Source organism: Microtus ochrogaster, chromosome 5, assembly GCF_000317375.1.
Source record: "Microtus ochrogaster isolate Prairie Vole_2 chromosome 5, MicOch1.0, whole genome shotgun sequence".
NCBI lineage: Eukaryota > Metazoa > Chordata > Mammalia > Rodentia > Cricetidae > Microtus > Microtus ochrogaster.
Genome location: NC_022012.1, coordinates 72,490,075 through 72,512,262, shown reverse-complemented (window position 1 = coordinate 72,512,262; position 22,188 = coordinate 72,490,075). Strand labels below are relative to the sequence as shown.

The window sequence follows — 22,188 nt, the reverse complement described above, 5'->3', positions numbered from 1 at the left end:
TGTGTTGTTAGTTTCCGTGTGTGCACACAGATTCAGTACAGAGGCCTGTGTTGTTAGTTTCCGTGTGTGCACACAGATTCAGTACAGAGGTCCCCCATATGGCCTGTGTTGTTACCATCCTTGCTTTGGGCATGCTCCTTATTCCTTTTTCAAGGTTTGGGTTTGGGAATCTGAAGTTGGGTCCTCACAACTGTGTGGCAAAGGCTCTAATAGTGGAGCCACTTCCCAGCCTCACTTTTTCCTCTTTTTCTTTTCTTTTTTCATTTTTTTCACCTTTCACAAGTTAAATAATGTTTACATTACAAAGAATCTCCGATCAATCCTAGTTGAGAGCAAAACACAAAAAGCAAGCACAAGGAGGTAGAAGCAGGAGGGTGAAGAGTTCACACTCGTCTGTGGCTACAGAGCCAGGTCCGAAGGGTGGCTTATGCTAGGCAGAGGCACAGGCAGACCTTCAAGTCCAGCATCTGGGAGGCGAGGCAGGTAGGTCCCTGTGGTCTACATAGAGTTCCAAGGTGAGATGCAACCCCCCCTTACACACACACACAGACACACGGGCTGAGATTATAGACAGACTTTTCTTCCTGTATAGGTTTTTCTCTGTTGATTTATAATGCTTTGTAATGAAAATAAAAAGAACAAGAGAAAAAGAAAGAAAATCAGGGGACTATAATTAAATGGTGGGTTTTACTTTGAGTGCACATTTGGTTTATTTACCTGGCAACCCTGTATCTGTGGCAAACAACTTTATATTTGCACTAGCAAATTGCTGCCTAAAATTTGCATATCTCCTTACATATGCAATGCACATCTATTGCTGTTATTTAAATTGGAACTATTCTTCAGGTTGAGGTCTTTTCCATCTAACATCAATTATCCGTGCACATCAGTAATCCTCCCCCCACCCCCTTGGGCAGGAATCAAAACTAAAAAAGCGAAGGGCAAACTCTTGCCCCAGCCCAGTGGCTCACACTAACACAGGAACGAAGTGCAGTTCTCTCTTGCACACTGACCTACTTCTCCTCTCTTGGGGAAGGGTGGAAAGTGGATGATCTGGAGACGCCCAAATCTGCTAACCTGTCAGGGAGGTGCTGGGCTTGGCTGAGGAAATTCAAGCATAGCAAGTGACTGAATTCTCTCCTATGAGACTCAGCGGTGGGCAGGGTGGTGGAGCATTGGCAGCGTCCCCAGACACATGAATACTAATGGACATTCTCAACCATTCACCTTTCCCTGGTTCCTTCCATAACTTCCTACGTATCAGAATCCTGACCTCATAGTCCCTAAAGATTTCAGGGTCTTATGTGTCCTAGGCTGGTCTTGAACTCCCTATACTGTAGACAGATTTTTTTCTTTGGGCCACCAGTTCACAAATACCAATATGGAGACTTATTAATAATTATGAAAGCTTGGCCTTAGCTTAAGTTTGTTCCTAACTATTTCTTATAACAAATTAACAGATATCGATATTTTTAAGTCTATGTTCCTTGGTGTGGATCAATAACTCATCTCTTGGTACTGCCCATCCTGCTTCCCCTGTGCTGGCTGGTGACTCTGCATTTCCTTTTCCTAGAGACCTTTCTCTCTGCCCGGAATTCCTGCATATACTCACCTGCCTAGTTATTGACCATCCAGCTTTTTATTACACCAATCACAGCAACACATCTTCACACAGTGTACAAGTATCACACAACACTATACAATTGAGGATACTCTCGAACTCAGGATCTTCCTGTTTCTACCTCCAGGTGCTGTGATTACCGAAGGATGTCTCCCTATCTAGTTTATATGATGCCAAAGCTTGAACCCGGGGCTTTGCACATGCTAGCCTAACACTCTCCGAACTGATCCACATCCTCAGCCTCAAGTTTATGTAACTATTATTTTTAAATTTCTTTTTACACTTGTTTATTTGTTTGCATGCATGAATGTGTATGAGTGTGGTCATGTGGATGTCATGGCACACAGACAGAGTTCAGAGGACAACTTTCAGGAATTGGTTCTCTTCCACTGCTTGGGTCCAGGGATTAAACCCGTGTCCTTAGGCTTGGTAGCAAGTGCCTTTACCTCCTGAGCCATCTCGCCTGGCCCAAGTTTGCTTGTTTGTTATTTATGCTAGACTCTTTCCTTTAATAAGAGAATAAGAGAGGCCACAAAAATGACAAAGTAACAACAACAACAAAATACCCCTGTGGACAGTGCAAATAGTAAAACTGCATTTATGAGCCGAAAATCTCTTACTTCTAAGGTTTGGGAAGCAAGGGTGAGTCCTGACCTGCCCATGGCCTGAGTCATTGAGAAAATTATACAGCATGATCAAGAAAGCCCTTTTGACCGCTTTCAGGTGGGCAAACTCTTTCTGGAAGGGGGCATGCCTGCCTTTGATGTATGCCTATATCATTCACTCTCAATTGCTGTGTAATCAGATCTCCCCGTGTGTGCATCATCGGTGGCTTCCTCTGTGTTACTTAGGCTCCCGGAGGGCAGAAGTCCATCTCAGACTTTTTCTGCATCGTCTGCATCGTCTGTTTTGTGGGGTGGGGTTTGAGACAGGGTTTCCCTGTGTAGCCCTGGCGGTCATGGAACTTGCTCTGTAGATCAGGCTGACAGATCCACCCGAGTGGATCCTCCCAAGTACTGGGATTAAAGGCGTGCACCACTCTCGTCCAGTCTGTTTCTGCATCATCTTATAACTTCCAGCCTAACATGATGCATGCCATTCTTTAAACGGGAACAAGACTGGATTCTTAGCTGTTTAGGTCAAATTATGAAGCTTAATTCCGATATATACTCACTGTCTAAAACAGACAACACTGGAGCCCTTTCTATGCCCATGTGAGCAGAACAAGAGATTAGAGTACCAAAGGTATGTGTGTGTGTGCGCACGCGTGCAAACACATGCACACACATGGATGCCCTCTCTCAGTCTCCATCTTCACTTCCATGAGACAGGCTCTGCCACTGAACTTGGAGCTCACCGATGTAGCTAGACTGGCTGGCTAGCGAGCTCCGTGGGTCCTCCTGCATCCTCCTCCCTCATGCTGGGATGACAGGCACACACTACACCTTGCTCTTTACCTGGGTGCTGAGGACCCAGACTCAGGGCCTCAGGCTTGTGTGGCAAGCACCTCATCCACTGGCCGTCTTCCCTGCAGCTTCTTGACACTTGTTATATTCCTGTTTCTGGTCAGCCTATCCTTGGTTCTTTTGAATTTCTTGTGAAGGGGCTAGGCTGACAGCAGTGGGGTGTTCTGGAAAGAAATGTCCATGTAACTCTCTGGAAAGGAACACAATGGTGAGCTTCATGCCGATCGTGCCAGCCATTAGTTAGATGTGACTGACTTGGGGTTCTCAGGATGCAGGCCTTTTAGCTCCCAGTGGAGCCAGCATGCTCCTCGGAACAAAACTCCTGCCTCCTGGGTACTGATTTCTGATTTTCACATCTGTGAAGGTCACTGGACTTTCAGCAACAGGCTGAAATGATTCTTTTAAGCCCAGTATTGGGCTCACTTTGGGTAATGATGTCCTTAGTAACTCCTTAGGGGTTATTTTACTGTGAACTATAGTTTTCATAGAGGAAGTAAGCTTGGGATGAAGCTGGTGCGGGATGTGGTCAGCACATCAAAGCGAGGCTCCCTGGGAGGTGGAAGGGCTCTTATTACTCTATTGTAGGCACAAGGGACTTTAATCCTGGATCTAAGACTCTAAACAAGAATCCCACTGGGAGGGTAGCATCCCAAATCAACACCAAGTCGAAAATAAAGTGGAAGCCACCACCATGGGCTGCTCTTCTGCCAAAAAAAATGCAGCGGCACAGGAGGGGCGGGGTGTTTCTTACCTGTTGTCAGCTTGCATCTGGATCTAGGGGACCAGGGGATTCTGCATCCATCTTGCTTTACAGCTCCTGGAGGGTCAATGAGGGCTGAATGCTCCCGTGGATACCCTCTGCTGGGCCTACACTGTCTTAGTTCGTTTCCCTGTTGCTGTGATAAACACTGACCAAAAGCAACCTGGGTCCTTTCAGCTTGACTTCGGCTTCCACACTTGAGCCATGGCCATCACTGAGGGAAGCCCAGGCAGGACCTCAAGGCTGAAACGTGTAGGTCGAAACAGAAGCAGAGACCAAGGAGCTTCCGGGCTCACCATTCGGTTACTTCTGTGGCCCAGACACGCTGGCAACACCCACAGGTGGCTGGGCCATCCTACACTCATTGCCCCCAGCAGATATGCCCACAGGCCAGTCTAATGGAGGAAATTCCTCAGCTGAGACTCTTGTTTCCCACGTGTGTCACCTTGACAACAAAGCTTAGCTAGCCTACGCAGCGCTAAGAATTGTGCCTGCCTGCACTTAGCAGCTGCTCCACACACGGACAGAGGCCCAGAGTCCTGTTTTCAAAGGCCAAGTGCTTTGCTTAAAAGTGAAATCCGAATGTACATTAGAGAATCCATCTCTGGTTGTGTTTCATTCTGGGTCATTTGTCTCACCAATGACTGAATTCTATCTTTTGTGGGGCACTGTAGCAGCACACATGGTGGTAGCCACAGGGGCGGCACTACTGACTCTTGTTTCTTGCACGTGTGTGCAGGTGCACGTGACAAGTGTAGGTGTGTGGAGGCCAGGAATGATCTCATCTGTCATTCCTCAGCCACTGTCCACTTTGTGCTTTGAGATGGGATTCTTCACTGGCCTCGTTCTTGCCAAATAGGCTAGGCTGGTTGACCGGCCAGCAGTTTCCAGGGCTCTGCCAGGCGTGGCTGGTTGACTGGCCAGCAGTTTTCAGGGCTCTGCCAGGCTTCACCTCCCAGAACTGTGATTCCAAGTGTCCACCACTGTGCCCAGCTTATTAATTTTTTTAATATGTAGGAGTGCGATGTTTGCATGTATGTCTGTGCACCACTTGTGTGTGTGGTACCCACAGAGGCCAGAAGATGGCATTGAATCTCATGGAACTGAAGTTCTAGATGGTTGTGAGCTGTCACGTGGGTGCTGAGAATAAAACGGGAGACCCCTGGAGGACGGAGAGACATCGCTCCTTCTCCTTCCTGTCCCTTCTTTAAAGTGGGTTCTGGAGATGGCCCTCAAACCCTGTGCTGACGATCTCCTCAGCTGCAGACTTCTATTTAAGAAGAGTGGCCTTCGCATTGCCATTAGGGCTCAGTACAGGTGTGGGGCTGAGGAACAGCCAAGAGACTGAGAGGGTGGCATTGACACTCACTACGTCATTGTGCACTGAGTCCTGAGGAAGTTCACGGTCACATCCTTAAAGGATGAAGACATATAATGGTCACATTAACCAGGTCTCACTGTGATGTGAGGAACAGGAGCAGCCAGGTCCTCGGCTGAGCGGAAGTGAACTGGCCAAGTGGCCTTGAACGAGGACCAAGCCTCAGAGGAGGCCGTTCCCAGTCTGAGCATCTGTGTACGGGGGACCAGCCTTGGCAGGCTCCGATAAGGCCCTGACTTGACTCTTTGTTCTCCCAGGCTTGGCAGCAGATGGGAAGTGAACGCTCACAGGCAGCAAGAACCAGCCTTATCCTTTGGGTCTGTGCCCATCTGTCAGACATTTGACAAAGTCATGTTCTTACTAGGAAACGCTCAATACAGCCCCACTCATTGGGTGACACAGAAAACTGATGTCACCTCTTGGAGGAGCATAGCTCTGAAAACCCTCAGTGTCAGAAGTGTATGTGACAGTAGGGGACACTTCGTATGTTACCTGGAGTCACACATTACTTTCCAAACCAATCCATAATTCTGGAAAGGACAGCTCCCCAAATCTACTGGTGTTTTCTGTCTTGGTTGGAGAATTTATATTTTTTTCCTCATGTACATTTGACTGTAGCAGAAAATACATCTAATAAAGCATTGACAGGCTGAGACAACTTAACACACTCACATATTGGTTCAAGTAAAAAATATTTCCGTGGAGGAAAGTGAAGCAAAACCAGGCTCACGAAGACAACACACCAGCATTGATGGCAGCACACTGGTATTCATGGCGGGCAGATCTTGTTTTTCTTGAATAGTCCGCAGGAGCGGTCAGGGGAGGCAGTGTTCTATACACGGCCAGCTTGCAGTCTCAGCAATGGCATTCACATCGTGCATCTTCAATCCTCTCCTCACCGTCTCTGTCGGCTTCCAGCCTGGCTTTGCCCTGTCACCGTCCTAATCTCTTCACCCTGACTACACTGGGCGGCCTGCCCAGAGGCTATCACACAGGGTCAGACAAGAGGCATGTGCCAGGCATGGCTGCTCTGTTAATCTGATAGATGTGGAAATTATTAATTGGCATGATGCTGCACGGAGAATTGATCTCAGGGACCCCCAAGAGGTCTGATGCTAAGCCACACCCTCGGGGTTATGCCTGCTGCTAACTGGTAGGCCACACCTACATCTTCCAGGGCTCCTCTCCTGCAACTCTCCCCAATTTTCTGTTGCTGTGACAGGTGCAAGAGTATAAGAATCCAAATTGAGTTTTGGTGTCTGTCTCCAAGCCAAACCGTGAGATCTTGGCCATCAAGTGTGAGCTGTGGAGTTACGCATACATGACTTGTTCTTTTACTGTTTGTAAGGTGAACAGACTATAGCACATAAAAAAAAATGCTATCCAAGAACAGTAACAGTTACCCTTATCCAGGGCAAAGGGAGGGTTCGTTTAGCTTCACAGAGTTGGTCTTCTGGACACGTGACAGACTGAGGACAGCAGCGGTGGTATAGAACATGCTTAAGTGTCTAGCCTGGGTTCCAGTCAGTCACCACAGTAGACCTGTGTTCACCTCATCTGTGTGTGACACCTCAGGCTGAGGCCCTTCACAGCAACTCCTGATGGGAAGCCAGATCTGAAGGGACAGCCCTGTGCTTAGGGGAAGACTCCCATGACTATACTGAAGGAGCTGGGGATGGCGCACAGGGGAAGGCGGAGACTCCCAGCACTTATTTACCTAGGGTAAGGGAACAGTTTTCTACAGATAGGACAGCCAGGTCTGCAGGATCCTGCTTAGGATCTTAGTCATACAACCAGAACAGTTAATGCTTGTGAACCCAAACGTTATTTGCGCATGAAGGGAGCTTTCGCTTTATACCCCACTGTTTGCTTTCGGTGAGAACTGCCCCCAGCCCCTTTAAATCTTGCTGTAGTAAGACCAAAGCCAAGTGACACTGTTTATAGTCTGTTTAGTGTCTTCAAGAGCTGGGAAACAACAGTCTCAGTTTCTCGCTTTGAGAAACGTAAGATGGAGTGAACTGGAGAACTTGCCTGAACTTGAAAGCGGATAATCACAAAGCTCCACCAGAGATTCGGTACCTCAACCCACCACTGGCTGAACTGAAATGTGGGTACACCACTGTTTGAGACTTAGCTACAATTTGAGGGAAACATCCGGAGCAGTAAGCTCACTGCAAAGGGTCTCTTAGTCTACGGGGCTAGGCCAGGAACACGGAAAATGACTTTTAGGAAGGGCTTTCCCTGACTGCTGCCACCTCAACACACTTAAGTCACGGCTGAGAGGGAAGCCAGGGGATCTGGCTTGGAACATCACTGCAAGCAGCCAGGCATGTCAACCAGTCTAAAATTCATGAAGTTAAGCAAACAAACAAACAAACAAACAAACAAACAAACAAACAAAAACCAACAGGACCACCAGATTTAGAAAATGTCCTACAATGTGCATTTTATTCCATATCATTATACAATGTTTACATATAGTTAGAACTCTTCAGAAAATGCCGTTTCTTTACCAATTATGTATGTAGTGCCTAGATCTTTCACCCTGACATGGAGAACTGCAAAGAGGGGCACTCCCCATGGAATGCTCTCCCTGCTGAGCTGGAAGGGGCTGCAGGTGTCAGTTGGGAAGGAAAGGGACTCTTAAAAGACCAGTGCAGCTTCCAGACCCTTGACTTTAATGAAGACAGGCATAAGAAACCCATAGTCTTGTCTTGCAGTGAAACTGAAAATAAATTAGTGTTGGACGGAGGTCTAAGTTGTAGAATATTGAACAAAAGACCCTCAGGGGTCCTTCTGCTTAAAGTAGCACCAATCCGCACCCGATTGTCTCCAACATCAGTCTTCTTGGTGACTCTACCTTGGCACTCTGGCTGGAAATCTTTCTGGCTCTGTGAGGCTTCCTACCCTGGCTAAGCGAACCGCATGCCTAAAACGCTAAGAAGTGTGGCAACATCATCCTGGGTAATGGCACGTTTAAGTGATAAGGGCCCCGACCCGGCCTTGCCTCTCTGTGTGTCTTTCCCCACCCCCTGCCCTAGCTGGCTCTTTGCAGATGTTTCGGTGACAGTGGATAAAAGTATATAAAAATGCGTCGAAGGAGTTTCCTGAAGCGGGTGTTTGGAAAGGAAAGAAAACAATGCCAGGGGAATGAAGGGGTGTGGCCGCGGCTAAGGAGGCTCTCACATGTTGTTTAGCTCCAGTAAGGTCTGGTCCAGCATCTGGTGCATACTAAGGTTCTCTTCTTTGGCATGAGCCACTTTCTCTGTGATGGGATTAGAAAACGAAGTCATGAATAGCTGCGCGCCAGACGTGATAGTGGTTTGCACGCGTAGTAAGCAAACATCAGTCACACACACAGAAGAGGAGCGGCACTCTACATGCTCAAGACAGCACGCGTTTCCAGACAAGGCCTGGGGTGAACCTACACCATCCATCCACCCTGACGGCAGGGGCAGGGTGTGTTTGGTGAAGGCTCACCCACAGGGTGCTGTGGGAACAAGGGAGGGGCAAAAACCCAAATACAGGTAGAGAGCATTGTTACACAAACTGAAGTTAATACCAGCAGAGGATTCTGGGTTACAGGCAGTTAAAGATCTGGTAGCTGTGTGAGCGAGCACACAACCTCACAGAAACAAAGATGACATAAATAGGTTTCTAACCACATTTTAAACGGTTTATTTCTACTGCTCACAAATGGTTATGGACACACCTCATGCACACTTCATTAGGACAGTCTCTTAGTATTTTTATGGTATTCTACTTATTAGAATGACACCCATCAGAATCCAACACCGTTGAGCTAAACGAAGCATACCTTTCAACCAGGGACTTCTGATACAAGCTCCTGCCTTCAAAAGCTATTTGCCCAAGCATAGGTACATTGAATCACAGTTCAAACACTATACATGTTATGAAGATGTTAGGGACACACATTTGTAATAGATATTTAAAGCAGGACTCACAGCTGATTAAGAGGAAATAGCAAAATTTTTTTTGGTAAGGGGAGGCCCTCATTATCAGTCAGTTCAAAGTGGACCTGTTGATGTGGGAAGGGCTGGATTGGTATAAATATTTTCACGTATACATAATATATCATAAAAACTTTGGGGAGGCATTAATGAGGATTTAACTGAGACATACAGAGGAAAACAAGGCAAGACTGGTCTTCCAACTAATGCCTTTCCTTCCCATTTCTGCAGAAAGCGATCGTTTTCAATCCCATGAGTCATAGATTTCCTGAACAGGGGCTCCATTCCTAGAACTTGGCCCAAGTTTCTCCACACAGATTTTTAATCCTCATTCAGGGCCAGCTTTAGCTCGTTAGTTAGGCGGCGGTTTTGCTCGAGTTGATGGTAGAGCTGGTCTGGACAGGTCAGCAAAGGTTAGCAGAAAAGAGGAGACAGAAGGAAGAAGAGGTTAGCTCGAGTCAGTGAGAGGCAGTTAACAGACTGGAAAACACGGATACACAGGACAGCAGTGGTGTACCCTGACCCAAGGTCCTGTACCCTGTGCCCTGTGATGGTGTATGGCAAGGCCTGGGAGAATGGAGAAAGGGCTGGAACCTTGATGGAGATGTAGAACAGAAGGAAGGAGGTGCAGGATGCGGGAAGGAACCAATGTTCCTTCTTAAACCATGTTCCTCATTAAAACCATCCTGTGACCTGAGATATGTGCAGTTTGGGACAACAGATTTGGGGACTAAGGCCAGGCTGGAGGCCAGATCCTGCCACTTCTGCCTTGCTAGAGCTCTGCAGAGATTCTAGGTGAGCCCCTGACCAGTCTACTTCTGTCCACTCTTCTTGAACCCCATCCTCACTGCTCAGGTGCAGGGTCGTGCTGAGCTAGTACTACCATTTCTGCCACAAGGACATGTTTTGAAAGACTCCCCTCTAGACACAGGGGCACATACAAAGTCTGAACTCTCTGACCTCAGTGGTGTGTCACCCACAGCAAACAAGTGTTTATCTCCACTCCACCTGATTCAGAACTTATCTGTGTGCTTCAAGAAGATAAGATTCATGCTCGGTGTTGACGGCATGCATAAAATAAATAAAACTGGGCCAGGGAGATGACTCAGCGGGTAAAGGTGCTTGTGGCAGAGCCTGATGACAGTTGGGTCCCCCAGGTTCTACACAGTGGAAGGAAAAAACCAACTTGGACGAGCTGTCCCCTGACTTCCGGATGTACACTGTGGTATGCGTCCCCTCTTAAATAAACCTTCTCAAACATCTACACTTGCCCAGTGTGATAGAAGCTTTAGGTACTGCCTTGTAGTCCACTGAGGTGGCAAAGCAGTCCACCACAGAACTCAGCCTGTGTCTGATGATCCAGGGGACACCTGGTGACAAAGAAGCTAGCTAGCACCTACTAGGAAAAGTGGGGTGTGTGTGGTTGCTTTGAATGACGGTGACTCCGTGGACCTGGACATTCTACTTGTTGATCTCGGAGAGCTAAGAATCCTACTGCCTAGGGAGCAACCACGGCTCTCACTGCTGGGCACGGAGCGATTCTGTCAACTTTCTCTCATAAACGGTGGGAAGTCGGGGAAGTTGCTACACTCCTGATGTCTGTTGCGGACGTACTATGAAGAACTATGTTCAACCCATGCCTTCTCCTCTTATCTAAATTTTCTGAATATCCAAAACTCCAGTCAGCTGTCACCTCCTCCAGGTAGCACCAGTGAGACTTTCTGTTCTGTTGGCTCCAAACACATGTCTGCCAGTGTAGACTCTCTTCCAACATGGCCAGCTTATAAGAGCACGCCTAGATCAGCTCTTCTATCCTGCTGCCTTCCAGTGTCTCCCACACTTAGAAGTTGCAAACCAGAAACCCCATTACTACCATTACTACATCCACAGTAACGTCATGGGAACCAGCACCTTGAGTGGTGGGCAGGACTCTCCCATTTGCTGAGCCCACATGCTTGGCTATCTAGAAGAGGAAAGCACTGGGGAAACCCTAGGGAATCCAGAGGCCAACTAGGAATTTGGATTAAATGGCGGTGCTCCCCATATCAACCCACTTTGGGCCTTGCTCCTTCTAGCTGCAAGGGAGCTGGAGTCTGAGAGGACCTCAAGGCGGGACCAGACACATTTGTAAGGGCTTTCTCTCCTGTTCTGTACAGACCCCAGTTGTCTTGAGGCCTCTGGTCTCAGAGCTGGCAATGCTATTGGTTTGGTTCAACTAAAGCTCTTCAAAGAGTTGCTGATACAGTCTGGCCCTTGCTCAACTAGAAGGCCACTAAACAGGTTCTCGATAAACTCAAAATTTGCTATGCTCCTGATGTACACACCTTAAGCTATCCGGGATCGGCCTTCATGATCCATTTGTTCCTATTTCCCCCACAGCGAATGCTCATAGAAGTGAGAAATCTTGGGGAAAGTCAAGAAATTTGTATCCCAAGATGCTTTAATGTCTGCTTGGCAGAACTCCAAGAGTCTTGTTTCCTCTGTGACAGAACGCTCTGAGAAAGGGCATTACTATTATTCTGAACTTTAAAGAGAACAAGGTTCCAAAATCATTGAGAAGTGGGCCCAAGGAGCCTCAGGGAAAGAAAAACAAACACAAAACAAAACAACAACTCCCCCCCCCCTTAAAAAAAAAAAAAACAACAGAAAACTGCAGAAGCCTTTGCACCCTTTGGTGAAGAGACACTGCCTGGATCCTAAAATTAGAGTCAACCATATCATTAATTAAAATATTTTAATCCAGACCCTCTGTTAAAAAACAAAAAAACTTCGCTCTGCTCTGAAGAGTTCAGAGTAAATGGCTATTTTCCGAGTTTGCCCAAACTGACTTGAGGAGAGTGGTATGCCAGTCTCATTAGGCTAACAAGTACCACGCATGAGCCAGAGGAGGGTTACTCATGCTTAAGTCCCAGGAATGGAGCCAGGCTGACGTTAAGAGCTAAGATGCTAGAGGTCACATTGTTTTAAAGTCTTAATTCTCAAATAAAGGCTACTTAGCTGTTTGTGAGTGATATCAAGCATCGCTTCTTGGGCTGGGTGGGTTGTGAATCAGCTGTAATGGTTCAGAAGTGAAGGGGTTAAACTCACCTTACATAAGCACACCTTCTGTAGAATATATGTTGTGCTTCAGATCCCAAAAATAAACCACGGCTCAAATGCAGCTAATATTTAGAAACCCTATAATGTGATTTTGTGTTCACAATGAACGTATCTGGGTAATGAACGTATTTAAAGACAAATGCTTCGAGTCATCTCTGTGCAATAGGACAATATGACAGCCATGACTTACAGTGCTAGAACCCTCGTTCTTCACAATATGCAAACTCCCTAGCTACCGAATACAGGATGGCTACACAGACTTCCATTACTAAACCCAGATGGAGCCATCTCTGTACCAGCACAGAGAGGGTGCCACACCCCAAACTAAACTTTTGGCAGGGAAGACATTGCTCAAGCCAGAATTTGATTCCCACTATCTACTGTGTGGAGGTTCTGAACCCAAACTGTCAGAACTATCACAATTTCTAAAACCATAGATAGCTGGGCCCTTACTCCAGGATCTCAAAACCAGGTATTATTGTAAAAGTTGCACAAGGAACTACCACTTAAAAACTCCTGATGTTAGCATACAGTGCTCAGAAGAAAAATGTACCCTGAGATGCAGGAAGCCGAACTGCAGCTTTATTCGGTGTTGAGACGAAAGCGTCAATAAATGAGAGTAAAGAAATAGCAGACGGGAATAGCTTACAGTGTTTATTTTACACTGGGCGGATAGCTCCTGTACAACAGACGGCACGGTATGTGCCCGGCCCGAAGCTGGGCGCTAAAAGGAAACCTGGGTCAGCTGGAGAACAGACAGATGCAGAGCTCAGAGAGGTGGGACGTCCAGCCTGACGAAGGAGTCTTGGAAGGAGTGAAGCAAAGAAACTTATCTGTGTGAAACAAAAGGTGAGAGAGAGAAACAGTGGTGCAATGGAAAAGGAAAATGGAAGACGGAAAACCACACGGGTGAATGCAGTATGTGAAATGCAAGCGAGTATTAAGGCGTTGTAAACCCACTGCCAGCTGCACCTGGGGGAGGCCATCTGTGCCAACTAGCGTCTGGACCCAAGGCTGTCATGGGCCAACCTCGAGGAAGATCTTACAAACTTTACTTTAAAAAACAGAACTTAAAAACAAACTTTAAACTAAGCCTTCCTTTTGGGACTTTCGTCATACTCAAGAGTTTCCCCCACAGAGCATCACATCTGAGCACTGGGGTGGACCAGGCTACAGATGACCTGGTTCCGGAAGAGGCATGCCCTTGTTTCTATGGTGATAGCCAGGTCTCTAAAGGATATTCTGGAACCTCCAAGGCAGCAGGCTCATGGCATGCCCCTGAGGCTACTATATTTCTGAATGGTTAGAGAAACGCCATTCTCAGCTTTGATGGAACCCAGCAATATTAGAACCTCTGTGAAACACTCCAGGGGTTAGAATCCCAAGGGGCCCAAGTGTGGTTAGTAATATGTAAATTAGCTGTGTATGTCTGAGGGTCCTCAAACAAGGCCAACTATTATTCACATGAGTGAAATATGAATATTAACTTACAAATTCATATTGTGTAAATGTTTTATTTCTTGTTTCTCTGATGTCAGTGGCAAGCGTTTACTGTGGGTATTTTAATTCTATTCAATATAATAAAACACAGCAAATAAAAGACTTGGTTCCTCAGGAAACCATTCATTTTTGATCTAGAACTCTCTTTCTCTCTCTTTTTATAGACAGGGTCCCATTATATAGCCCTGGCTGGTCTGGAACTTGTTATAGATCAGGCTGGCCTCAAACTCAGAGATATACCTGCCTCTTCCTCCCATGTACTGAGATAAAAGTCAGGTACTACCAAGGCTGGTCATACTCTGTAATTCGTTACAGGAAGCAGAGATATGTACTTGGTCATGCCCATTTCCTTTACCTCAGATTTTTTAATAATCTGAATACTTTAAACTTAACAGTGTTAAGTGAAAACGAGCATATTGTACTTCACAGAATCCCAGGAAACAACCTGGTATTTCTTCCTAGCTTCCTGCATCACTGCAACACGGCCTTCAAGTTTTATTTGAGTCTGGTTTAAGGTTTTAAAAGGATAGTAGTACTCAGGGCCATTCAGAGTCCAGTTCATCTCTCAGTGGAAAGAAGCCAGATTTGCATTTGTGAAATAAAAGGACTCTGGAATGTTTTGCGTGGACTGGATCTATTTGGTTTTTGTTAGCACACTGTGAAAAAGACCGTGGCTATGTAGGCTATGCAAGAGAGCCAACAAAAGGTGCAAAAATGGAGAGCGGAGACTGAGAAGGGAGCCAGGATGAGTTCATCACACAAGCATGAGGGTGAGGATGCGAGCGGGCAGCGTGCATGAGCATTTACATGGAGGTCATATCGTTGAGAGCGTGGTCCAGCTCCTCGCTGATGGCTTTGTACTTCAGTTTCTGAGCGTACAGCTCATCTATGAGCAGGAAGTGGAAGGCAGAGGTGCAAGGACATGGAGAATGGTCAAGAGATGGAGGGTGAGCAAGAGTGGCGTGGGCGCCATCCCGACACGTCAGCAAGGAAAGGGCAATGCATGAAGGGGTTGGTGCCGCAGCAGATGGCCAATGCAGGAGGCGTGCGATTTGTTTTTAAAGGAATCGAAACAAAAACAAAGAGAACAAAAACCCATTAGAAAATGAAATGAGAAAGACCCAATATGAAAAACACAACACCAAGGGTAGGTAATACCAATGAACTGTTAAATCCTAAAGACACCCACAGAAGACTGTCTCCCCTGGTGGGCAATGGAACTTCTTTCTTTTCACAGAGCTTTCTGCTTACTCTGGAATAGTCAGCAACCTGCAGCTATAAGCTGTGTGTGCGTGTGTGTGTGTGTGTGGGGGGGTGTTCAAAGGCAGCAAGCTCAGTTTTCAATGACAATCTGCAATGCTACCTTCAAACCACTCGCCTTCTTCCCAAAAACCATGGGATTTTGATTTTTTGGCGGTTCTTAAATTATTCCCATGGTACTCTCTCTTGAGGTGCCTGTTGCTAGCACCAGAAGTTTGAAAAGAAAAGGAAGCCACAGTTCGGGGCTTGTCTGCAGTTTAATTTTTGTAATGGCTGTGGGTTTGTATTTGCCACACACCAGCAGGTCTGTACCCACATCCCATTCTCTCTTCTTTTTTTTTATTGTTATTTGTTAGTTTGTTTGTTTTTCTATTTCTTTTTCTAGTCTCCATAGCTAGGTTGGGACTTGCTGTATATCCCAGAGTAGCCTCAAACCCCTGCCTTTGCCTCCTGAGTGCTGGGATCAAAGGTGAGTGCTACCATGCCTGGCTGCTGTCTTGGTAATTAAATACTCTTCAAGCCCTCCTTCAACCCCTTCTCCCTGTGATGTATGGTTGGGTTTTTTTTTTTCTTTAAGAATGCTTAAGTGTAATCTTGAGACTTGCTGCCCTATTGATTGCTAATGAATGGCTTAAAAAAGAAAAGAAAACCAAGGCCTTCTTCTGGGCACACACTTGGAAGATGGGCATGTCTAAAACATACCCACACTGTTCTGACAGTAAGGAAATATCACCAGAGACACAGAATAAAGCAGAGTCACATCCATCTATACTTATTCCCTCAGTGAAAAACAGCCCAGACCCACTTCTGAAGTCCAAGAAATTAGAGTAAGCTGTCTGGTTCTGACAAACCACCCCAAAGGGGTCTGAGAGCTTCAGTGTCACAGGTGAAAACCCCAGAGGAGAGCCAAGCCAGACAGAAGTGAGAGAGCGAGAGGGAGAGTCGAGTCGGGATGGAAGCCCTCGGAGGCAGGACTGCTTTATCAAGACATTCAACAACAAGGTCTGACTTTCAGATGCTAACGACCTTACCTTCTAAGTCGTCGATGCTCTTCTCCAACTTAGTTACTGATCTCTCGGCAAACTCAGCCCGGGTCTCAGCCTGTAAGGATTTAATTCACTTGAGTGAAGGTCAGGGAGATTCCGACCAGTCGCTACAGATACAGGGAAAGCCAGAGGACGGACCTCAGGTGTTTATCACCCGGGAGAGTCAGGTTCAGTCCCTACTGTGAGCCACGGCAGCTAGCTAACACGGTACATAGAAAACCTCTCAACATGCCTGACTTGGACCGTTCGATTCGAAAGGACGGTGCCTTGACCCACTCCACAGAACCTTAACCACCATCCAGAGAGCCTCTTCCAGGTTCTCGCATTACCTCCTTCAGCTTGTCGGAAAGGACCTTGATCTCCTCCTCGTACTTGTCTTCCTTCTGCGAGTACTGTAATTAGAAAGGGCGGTCCAGATGTCAGGCCACGGCTCTCACACTCACGCCTTCTCACACAGGGAACGTGCCAGCCCAACCAACAGATGTTGGGGATCCCCTAGCAGGTAACAGGACCTCAGGTATCACATGGCACACTACAATACAGTCTCTGCTTTCCTGCCTATTACTTTACATGGGATGAGAGAGAGATAACTCATCCACTTGGCGTTTGGTTTAAATTGAATTGATGACTTGCCCAACATAAGATACATTCTCTGTTAATCTTTTTTGTTTAAAGAAACCAACCAAACAAAAAAAACCCATCCTACCATCCAAGAACCATTAGGAAATTGTCTCAAAATGCTGCCCCTTGCTAAAATGCCTCCTGCGCCATTAGTTTCACCAGCAGGGCTTCTTTAAAAAGGTGTCGTCCCCAATCCCTGCTCCTGGCCTACCTTCTCAGCCTGAGCCTCCAGTGACTTCAAGTTGTTCGTCACCGTTTTCAACTCTTCTTCAAGCTCGGCACATTTGCTAATGTTTTCGATCAGAAGCAGAAAGGGTGGGAGACAAGCCCAAGGAGCGAGGAGAGAAAAAAAGGAGAGGGATGGGAAAAAATGAAAACTGAGTTCTAGAGACGGGGGTGGGGGCTGCCTTAAGTAGCCAGACCACGAGGCACGAAGCTTGGTTTTGCCATGGGCTCTGCCTTCCGCCGCAACAGTGGAAGGACAGAGGGACAAAATCCAGCATCTCCACGCTGTGATCGTTTGGCTTCTTATTGGCCACCCCTCAGAGTATTTATGAAGGGAAAAACAAAGAGCATAAAGGACCAAGAGAAAGCACTTGAAGCAAGATATAAATAGCAGAGGGTGTAGTGAAGGTACAGTCATTACAGCAAACCAACCAGTAGGCAATGGAAGCTCAAAGCTGTCTGGGATGCAGTTAAACCTAAAAACCATACGTGAGCCGTCAGTACCTTATCCTCTGCAGCCATTAATGCTTTCAAGGTCTGATCCATTATTCTTAATTGTTCTTCCAGCTGTCGGACTTGGCTGTTAGTGGACACAGGAAATGCACAAGGCCATTCACAAAATCAGTGCAGGTAAGGCATGCAGTGCCACACGCATTCACAGACACCCCACATGGTTCCTCCATGGTCCGCGCTCATGGCTCATCCGCAGCACATGGAGCACGCAAGGAGCCTGGAGCCGAGGTGGGCGAAGGTGCAGCTGCTAGAAGGTCATGCTGTTTTTAGTCACTGCTCTGCAGCATCCCCACATGTGGTGGCAATGGGCCCGCTTACCCTTCTGAGAGCTCAGCCCGCTCCTCTGCACGTTCCAGGTCACTTTCAATGATGACCAGCTTACGGGCCACCTGCAGCAGGGCAAACACAGCAGACACACTGAGGTCTTGCGTACTTGGTGTAGGGGGTGGTTATAGGGTAGCGATCACATCCACCGGCCCTAGGGATTCTAGTCAACTACAAATGGACCGCTCTTCTTTCCACAGACCAGAGACAGGCAGCGCCCCCTCAACAGAGACCAGGGCCCCTGCTCAGAGACTGGAATGGTTAGCTCCAGGTGGAGTCTAGATAATTACACAGCACCCACAGCAATTCTCAGAATGAGAGGAATATGAAATCTGCAATCTTAAAAATAGCAGGACGATGAGACATGAGGAGGTATTTTAGACTGAAAAGGAAGGGGGCTGTCGAGAGAGCACCAAAAATAAACCCAGAGACTACACCACACGGAGATCTGCACAGAAGGCCAGATCCAGTGAGAAACGCCAGTCCAGAGGAAAGGTTCCTCCGAGGCAGCTCCAAGCCCTGGGCAGTTTCAGACAATCGTGATGAAATGCAGAAAGAGAAACCAGAACCTAAGTCACCCTTGCGGTCACCATCACGCGTTGTTCCATAGGGGACTATTGAAGCATTTCTCTTTGTTTTTGTAACAGTTCTGGCTGTCCTGGAACTCACTCTGTAGACCAGGCTGGCCTTGAACTCACAGAGATCCGCCTGCCTCTGCCCCCTGAGCGCTGGGATTAAAGATGTGCACCACCACTGCCCGGATAACGAAGGATTTCTACCACCCTGGAGAGGCCTCTATGAAATCTCCCAATGAGCTCTGGGGTCCATGTTCTCTACAGTATCTGAACTGAAACATCTGGATCATGACAGCAGGCCAGCTTCCTTTCCTAAGGGCCTGGCTCTCCCTCTTTCTGGCTTAAGATGTTTTTGTCCCAGCCTTTAGGGTATGGGGAGGTATTGGTCCCTCCTCCCAGTGCAGGTAAAGGAATCCTGCTTCCCAGAACCATCCACTTCTATGAGGGAAGCTGACTGCTAGACCCAGGGACCAGGACAGTATCCTATTCCGGGTCACAGCTGTGAGTCTGTAAGGCTCTGGGCCCCAGAAACTGACCTCTTCATATTTGCGGTCAGCATCTTCAGCAATGTGCTTGGCCTCTTTCAGCTGGATCTCCTGAATTTCCATCTTTTCTTCATCCTTTTGGGCTCGGCTTTCAATGACTTTCATGCCTCTGGAAAGACAAACAAGGGGGCAGACCAGAGACGGAGAGATGACCACTGCTGCAGGACATGGGGCTCCATACACAGGGCTCACCAAAGTTAACAGAGAGCCGTTCATTTTCCAAAGCACAGAGCACGTATTTCTCTCTGCTCACTGTGAATGAGATCTTTGGGTGCACTCTGGGAAAGATTCATGGCCGTGGGACACAGACACGCCATGCGGAGAGAGTTTGGGTACAGAGTTTATTTAATGCCCAAGGGGATTATGGAATAAAGAGATAAAGACAAAGGTGGGGGAAGGGGAGAAGCAATAGTTACATCTTCAGAAGAGGGACAAACAGAGAGAGGGGATGAAGTGAGGTTCCAAATTAGTTTGCCTCATCAGGAAGGGTGGGGGCACGATTGGGGGTGGGCAGACCTTGTCTCTCTCTCTCTCTTTTTTTTTTTTTTTGGTTTTTCGAGACAGGGTTTCTCTGTGGTTTTGGAGCCTGTCCTGGAACTAGCTCTTGTAGACCAGGCTGGTCTCGAACTCACAGAGATCCGCCTGCCTCTGCCTCCCGAGTGCTCAGAGCTTGTCTCTTAAAGGGACAGGATACCCAGGTGTCAGGGAAGGTCAGCAAAATGATAACATTTTGGGTACTGGTGAAACTTCTAAATTACCTATTTTAAAAAAAACAAAAAAAAAAACCAAAAAAAAAACCCAACAACTTTCTTTTAGATTTATTTATTATGTATACAGTGTTCTGCCTACATGTATGTTTGCACACCAGAAGAAGGCACCAGATCTCAGTACAGATGGTTATGGACCACCATGTGGTTACTGGGAACTGAACTCAGGACCTCTGGAAGAACAGTCAGTGCTCTTAACCTCTGAGCCATCTCTCCAGCCCCTAAGTTACCTGTTCTTAAGTGGGAAGGAGCTATGTCAGGACTATCTGAGTCCAGGAAGCATGGGAACAAGGAAAGCTACCATGCTTTGTTTGTTAATGTAGCGATCATGCCCCTTCTCCCTTTTCCTAAGGGAAGCCTCAGATTGAAAATGGATGAACAGCCAGGTGTGGTGGCCCATGCCATTAATTCCTGCCCTCAGGAGGCAGAGGCAGGTGGATCTCTGAGTTAGAGGCTGCCCTCGTCTACATAGAGAGTTCCAGGTATTCAGGGGGTGAGAGAAAGAGAGAAAATGGATTACTAGGTGTTGGGAGGCAAGACTTTGGCACCGGATATGGTAGCATGGTGTTACAGTTCAGGAAATGTTAGCTGATCTAGATTTTACAGATTTGTGGCATAAGCAAACCATAAATGGATTTCACTTAGCAAAACTTAAGCAGTTTTAATAAAGCATTATTCTTTAAAAGGCATTGATTTTCATTTTCTGTCTGTGAATGTTTGTCTACGTGTCTGCATACGCGCCACGTGTGTGCAATGCCCTCAGACGCCAGAAGAGATCATCAAAATAAACGAATTCTACATCCCCTCTCCTCCAGTCTTGTTCTGCCAGATCGCCTTCAAAGTGTACTACCGGGAGGGAGTTATGAGCAAGACTACTCTTGACCAGCAAAGAAAACTAAGCCGTAGTAAGGAACAAGAGGAAAACTTTAGCTCACAAGGTTCCTTAGCCCTAAAGTCTGCAGGGACTCTTTGTATCTAGTGCCAGAGGGCAGAGGTTCACCGCAGGGGTAAAGCATACCTGCACTGTTCTAAGCTCACACTGCTATGCCACCCCTCGACCAATAGAATGCCAATAGCCTCATGAAGCATTCACCTCACACTTTGCATAGCGAAGCACAGATTTAACAAGCCTTTCAGATTGCATGAGGTCAGTGTGTGGTGGGATGGTTAAAATGGACTGTTAACTCGGCAGGTTCTAGAATCACCTGGTTAACAAACCTCTGGGCACGCCTGTGAGGGAGTTTATAGACGGGGCTTGTAAGGGTGGGGAGACCCACTCTAAATGTGGGCAGCACCATTCCACAGGCAAGAGTCCCTGATGACGTGAGAAGGAGAAGCTAACCAAGCACTAGCATTCATTGCTATCTGCTTCCAGACTGTGGACCCAGGGTGTGAGCAGCTGCCTCATGTTCCCTGTCACCATAACTTGCCCACCAGGATGGGCTGCGTCCCTTTGAACCATGAGCCAAAATAAATCCTTCTTTTCATAAGTTGCTTCTTGCCAGGTGTTCCATCCTACTGGTAAGAGAGAAATCAATAAAGCTGGCCTGCAAGAACCATGGTTCCCTTTACTATGACAAGGCTGGGTCTTTAAAGTCAGGTTACAGTAGAAGTAGGTGCAAAACACAGAAGCCCCTGACTGTGTCTGTGTGTACATATGTATTAAATCCAGAACATTTCAATTCTGCAGAGCCTGTAGGTCGGATCTGGTTTATATATGCTTTCTCTTCTACCTATTTGGTTACCATAGCTCCTTTCTCTAGATCTGAGACTTCTTGGGCTATATTATTTTACTTTTTTATGTACCTGGGTATCTTGCTTGCAGGTACGTCTGTGCATCATATGCATGCCGGGTGCCTGCAGAGGCCAGAAGAGAGCAGCAGATGCACTAGGCTAGAGTTACAGACCTTTGTGAACTGCCATGTGGGTGCTGGGACTCAGACCACGGTCCTCAAAAGAGCAGTCAGTGCTCTTAAGTGCTAAGCCATCTCTCCCTCTCAGTGTGTGTGTGTGTGTGTGTGTGTGCTGGGCAGTGTGCAGACACACTCAGGAGCTGGATGGTGTAGTCATGTGTGTGTGTGTGTGCTAGGCAGTGTGCAGACACACTCAGGAGCTGCATGGTGTAGTCATGTGTGTGTGTGTGTGTGTGTGCTGGGCAGTGTGCAGACACACTCAGGAGCTGGATGGTGTAGGATGGTATAGTCTCACCTCTCGCTCTCGTCTGCGGCCTTCTCAGCCTCCTCCAGCTTCTGCAGAGCTGTGGCCAGACGCTCCTGAGCACGATCCAACTCCTCCTCAACCAGCTGGATGCGTCTATTCAGAGAAGCTACATCAGCTTCAGCCTAGGCAGAAAGTGAGACACTTCAGAGCTGGGAGAAAGTACCTTCAGAAACTGGTCAGGACTAAGGAGGTGCTGGTTCCAGACAGGAAGTCTGGGGCCTGGTGTAAGCTATCTTCCAGTGTATTGCAAGTCCTGACCAGCTGAAGTCCTCACTCACGAGCATCACACTTGGAAAG

The 22,188-nt window shown here is 47.2% G+C and overlaps 1 protein-coding gene across 23 annotated transcripts in view; it reads right to left on the bottom strand.

The window, feature by feature from the left end:
- Positions 1-7,642: 7,642 nt before the first annotated feature.
- Positions 7,643-22,188, bottom strand: part of Tpm1 (tropomyosin 1) — a 29,657-nt gene continuing 15,111 nt past the window's right edge. For 4 of the 23 annotated variants that reach the window (XM_005347713.2, XM_026779003.1, XM_005347714.2 and 1 more), the window contains 7 exons: positions 21,880-22,013; positions 18,896-19,013; positions 17,779-17,849; positions 16,934-17,009; positions 16,431-16,493; positions 16,087-16,156; positions 7,643-8,490 (listed from right to left, as the gene is read on the bottom strand). In XM_005347713.2, the coding sequence (XP_005347770.1) occupies positions 8,408-8,490; positions 16,087-16,156; positions 16,431-16,493; positions 16,934-17,009; positions 17,779-17,849; positions 18,896-19,013; positions 21,880-22,013 (615 nt within the window). In that variant the 3' untranslated portion in view covers positions 7,643-8,407. Of the gene's footprint in view, positions 9,592-12,929; positions 13,129-13,795; positions 14,682-16,086; positions 16,157-16,430; positions 16,494-16,933; positions 17,010-17,451; positions 17,528-17,778; positions 17,850-18,895; positions 19,014-21,879; positions 22,014-22,188 lie in introns of those variants that run through there. The other 19 variants (XM_005347716.2, XM_005347718.2, XM_005347724.2 and 16 more) reach the window with 9 other exon arrangements.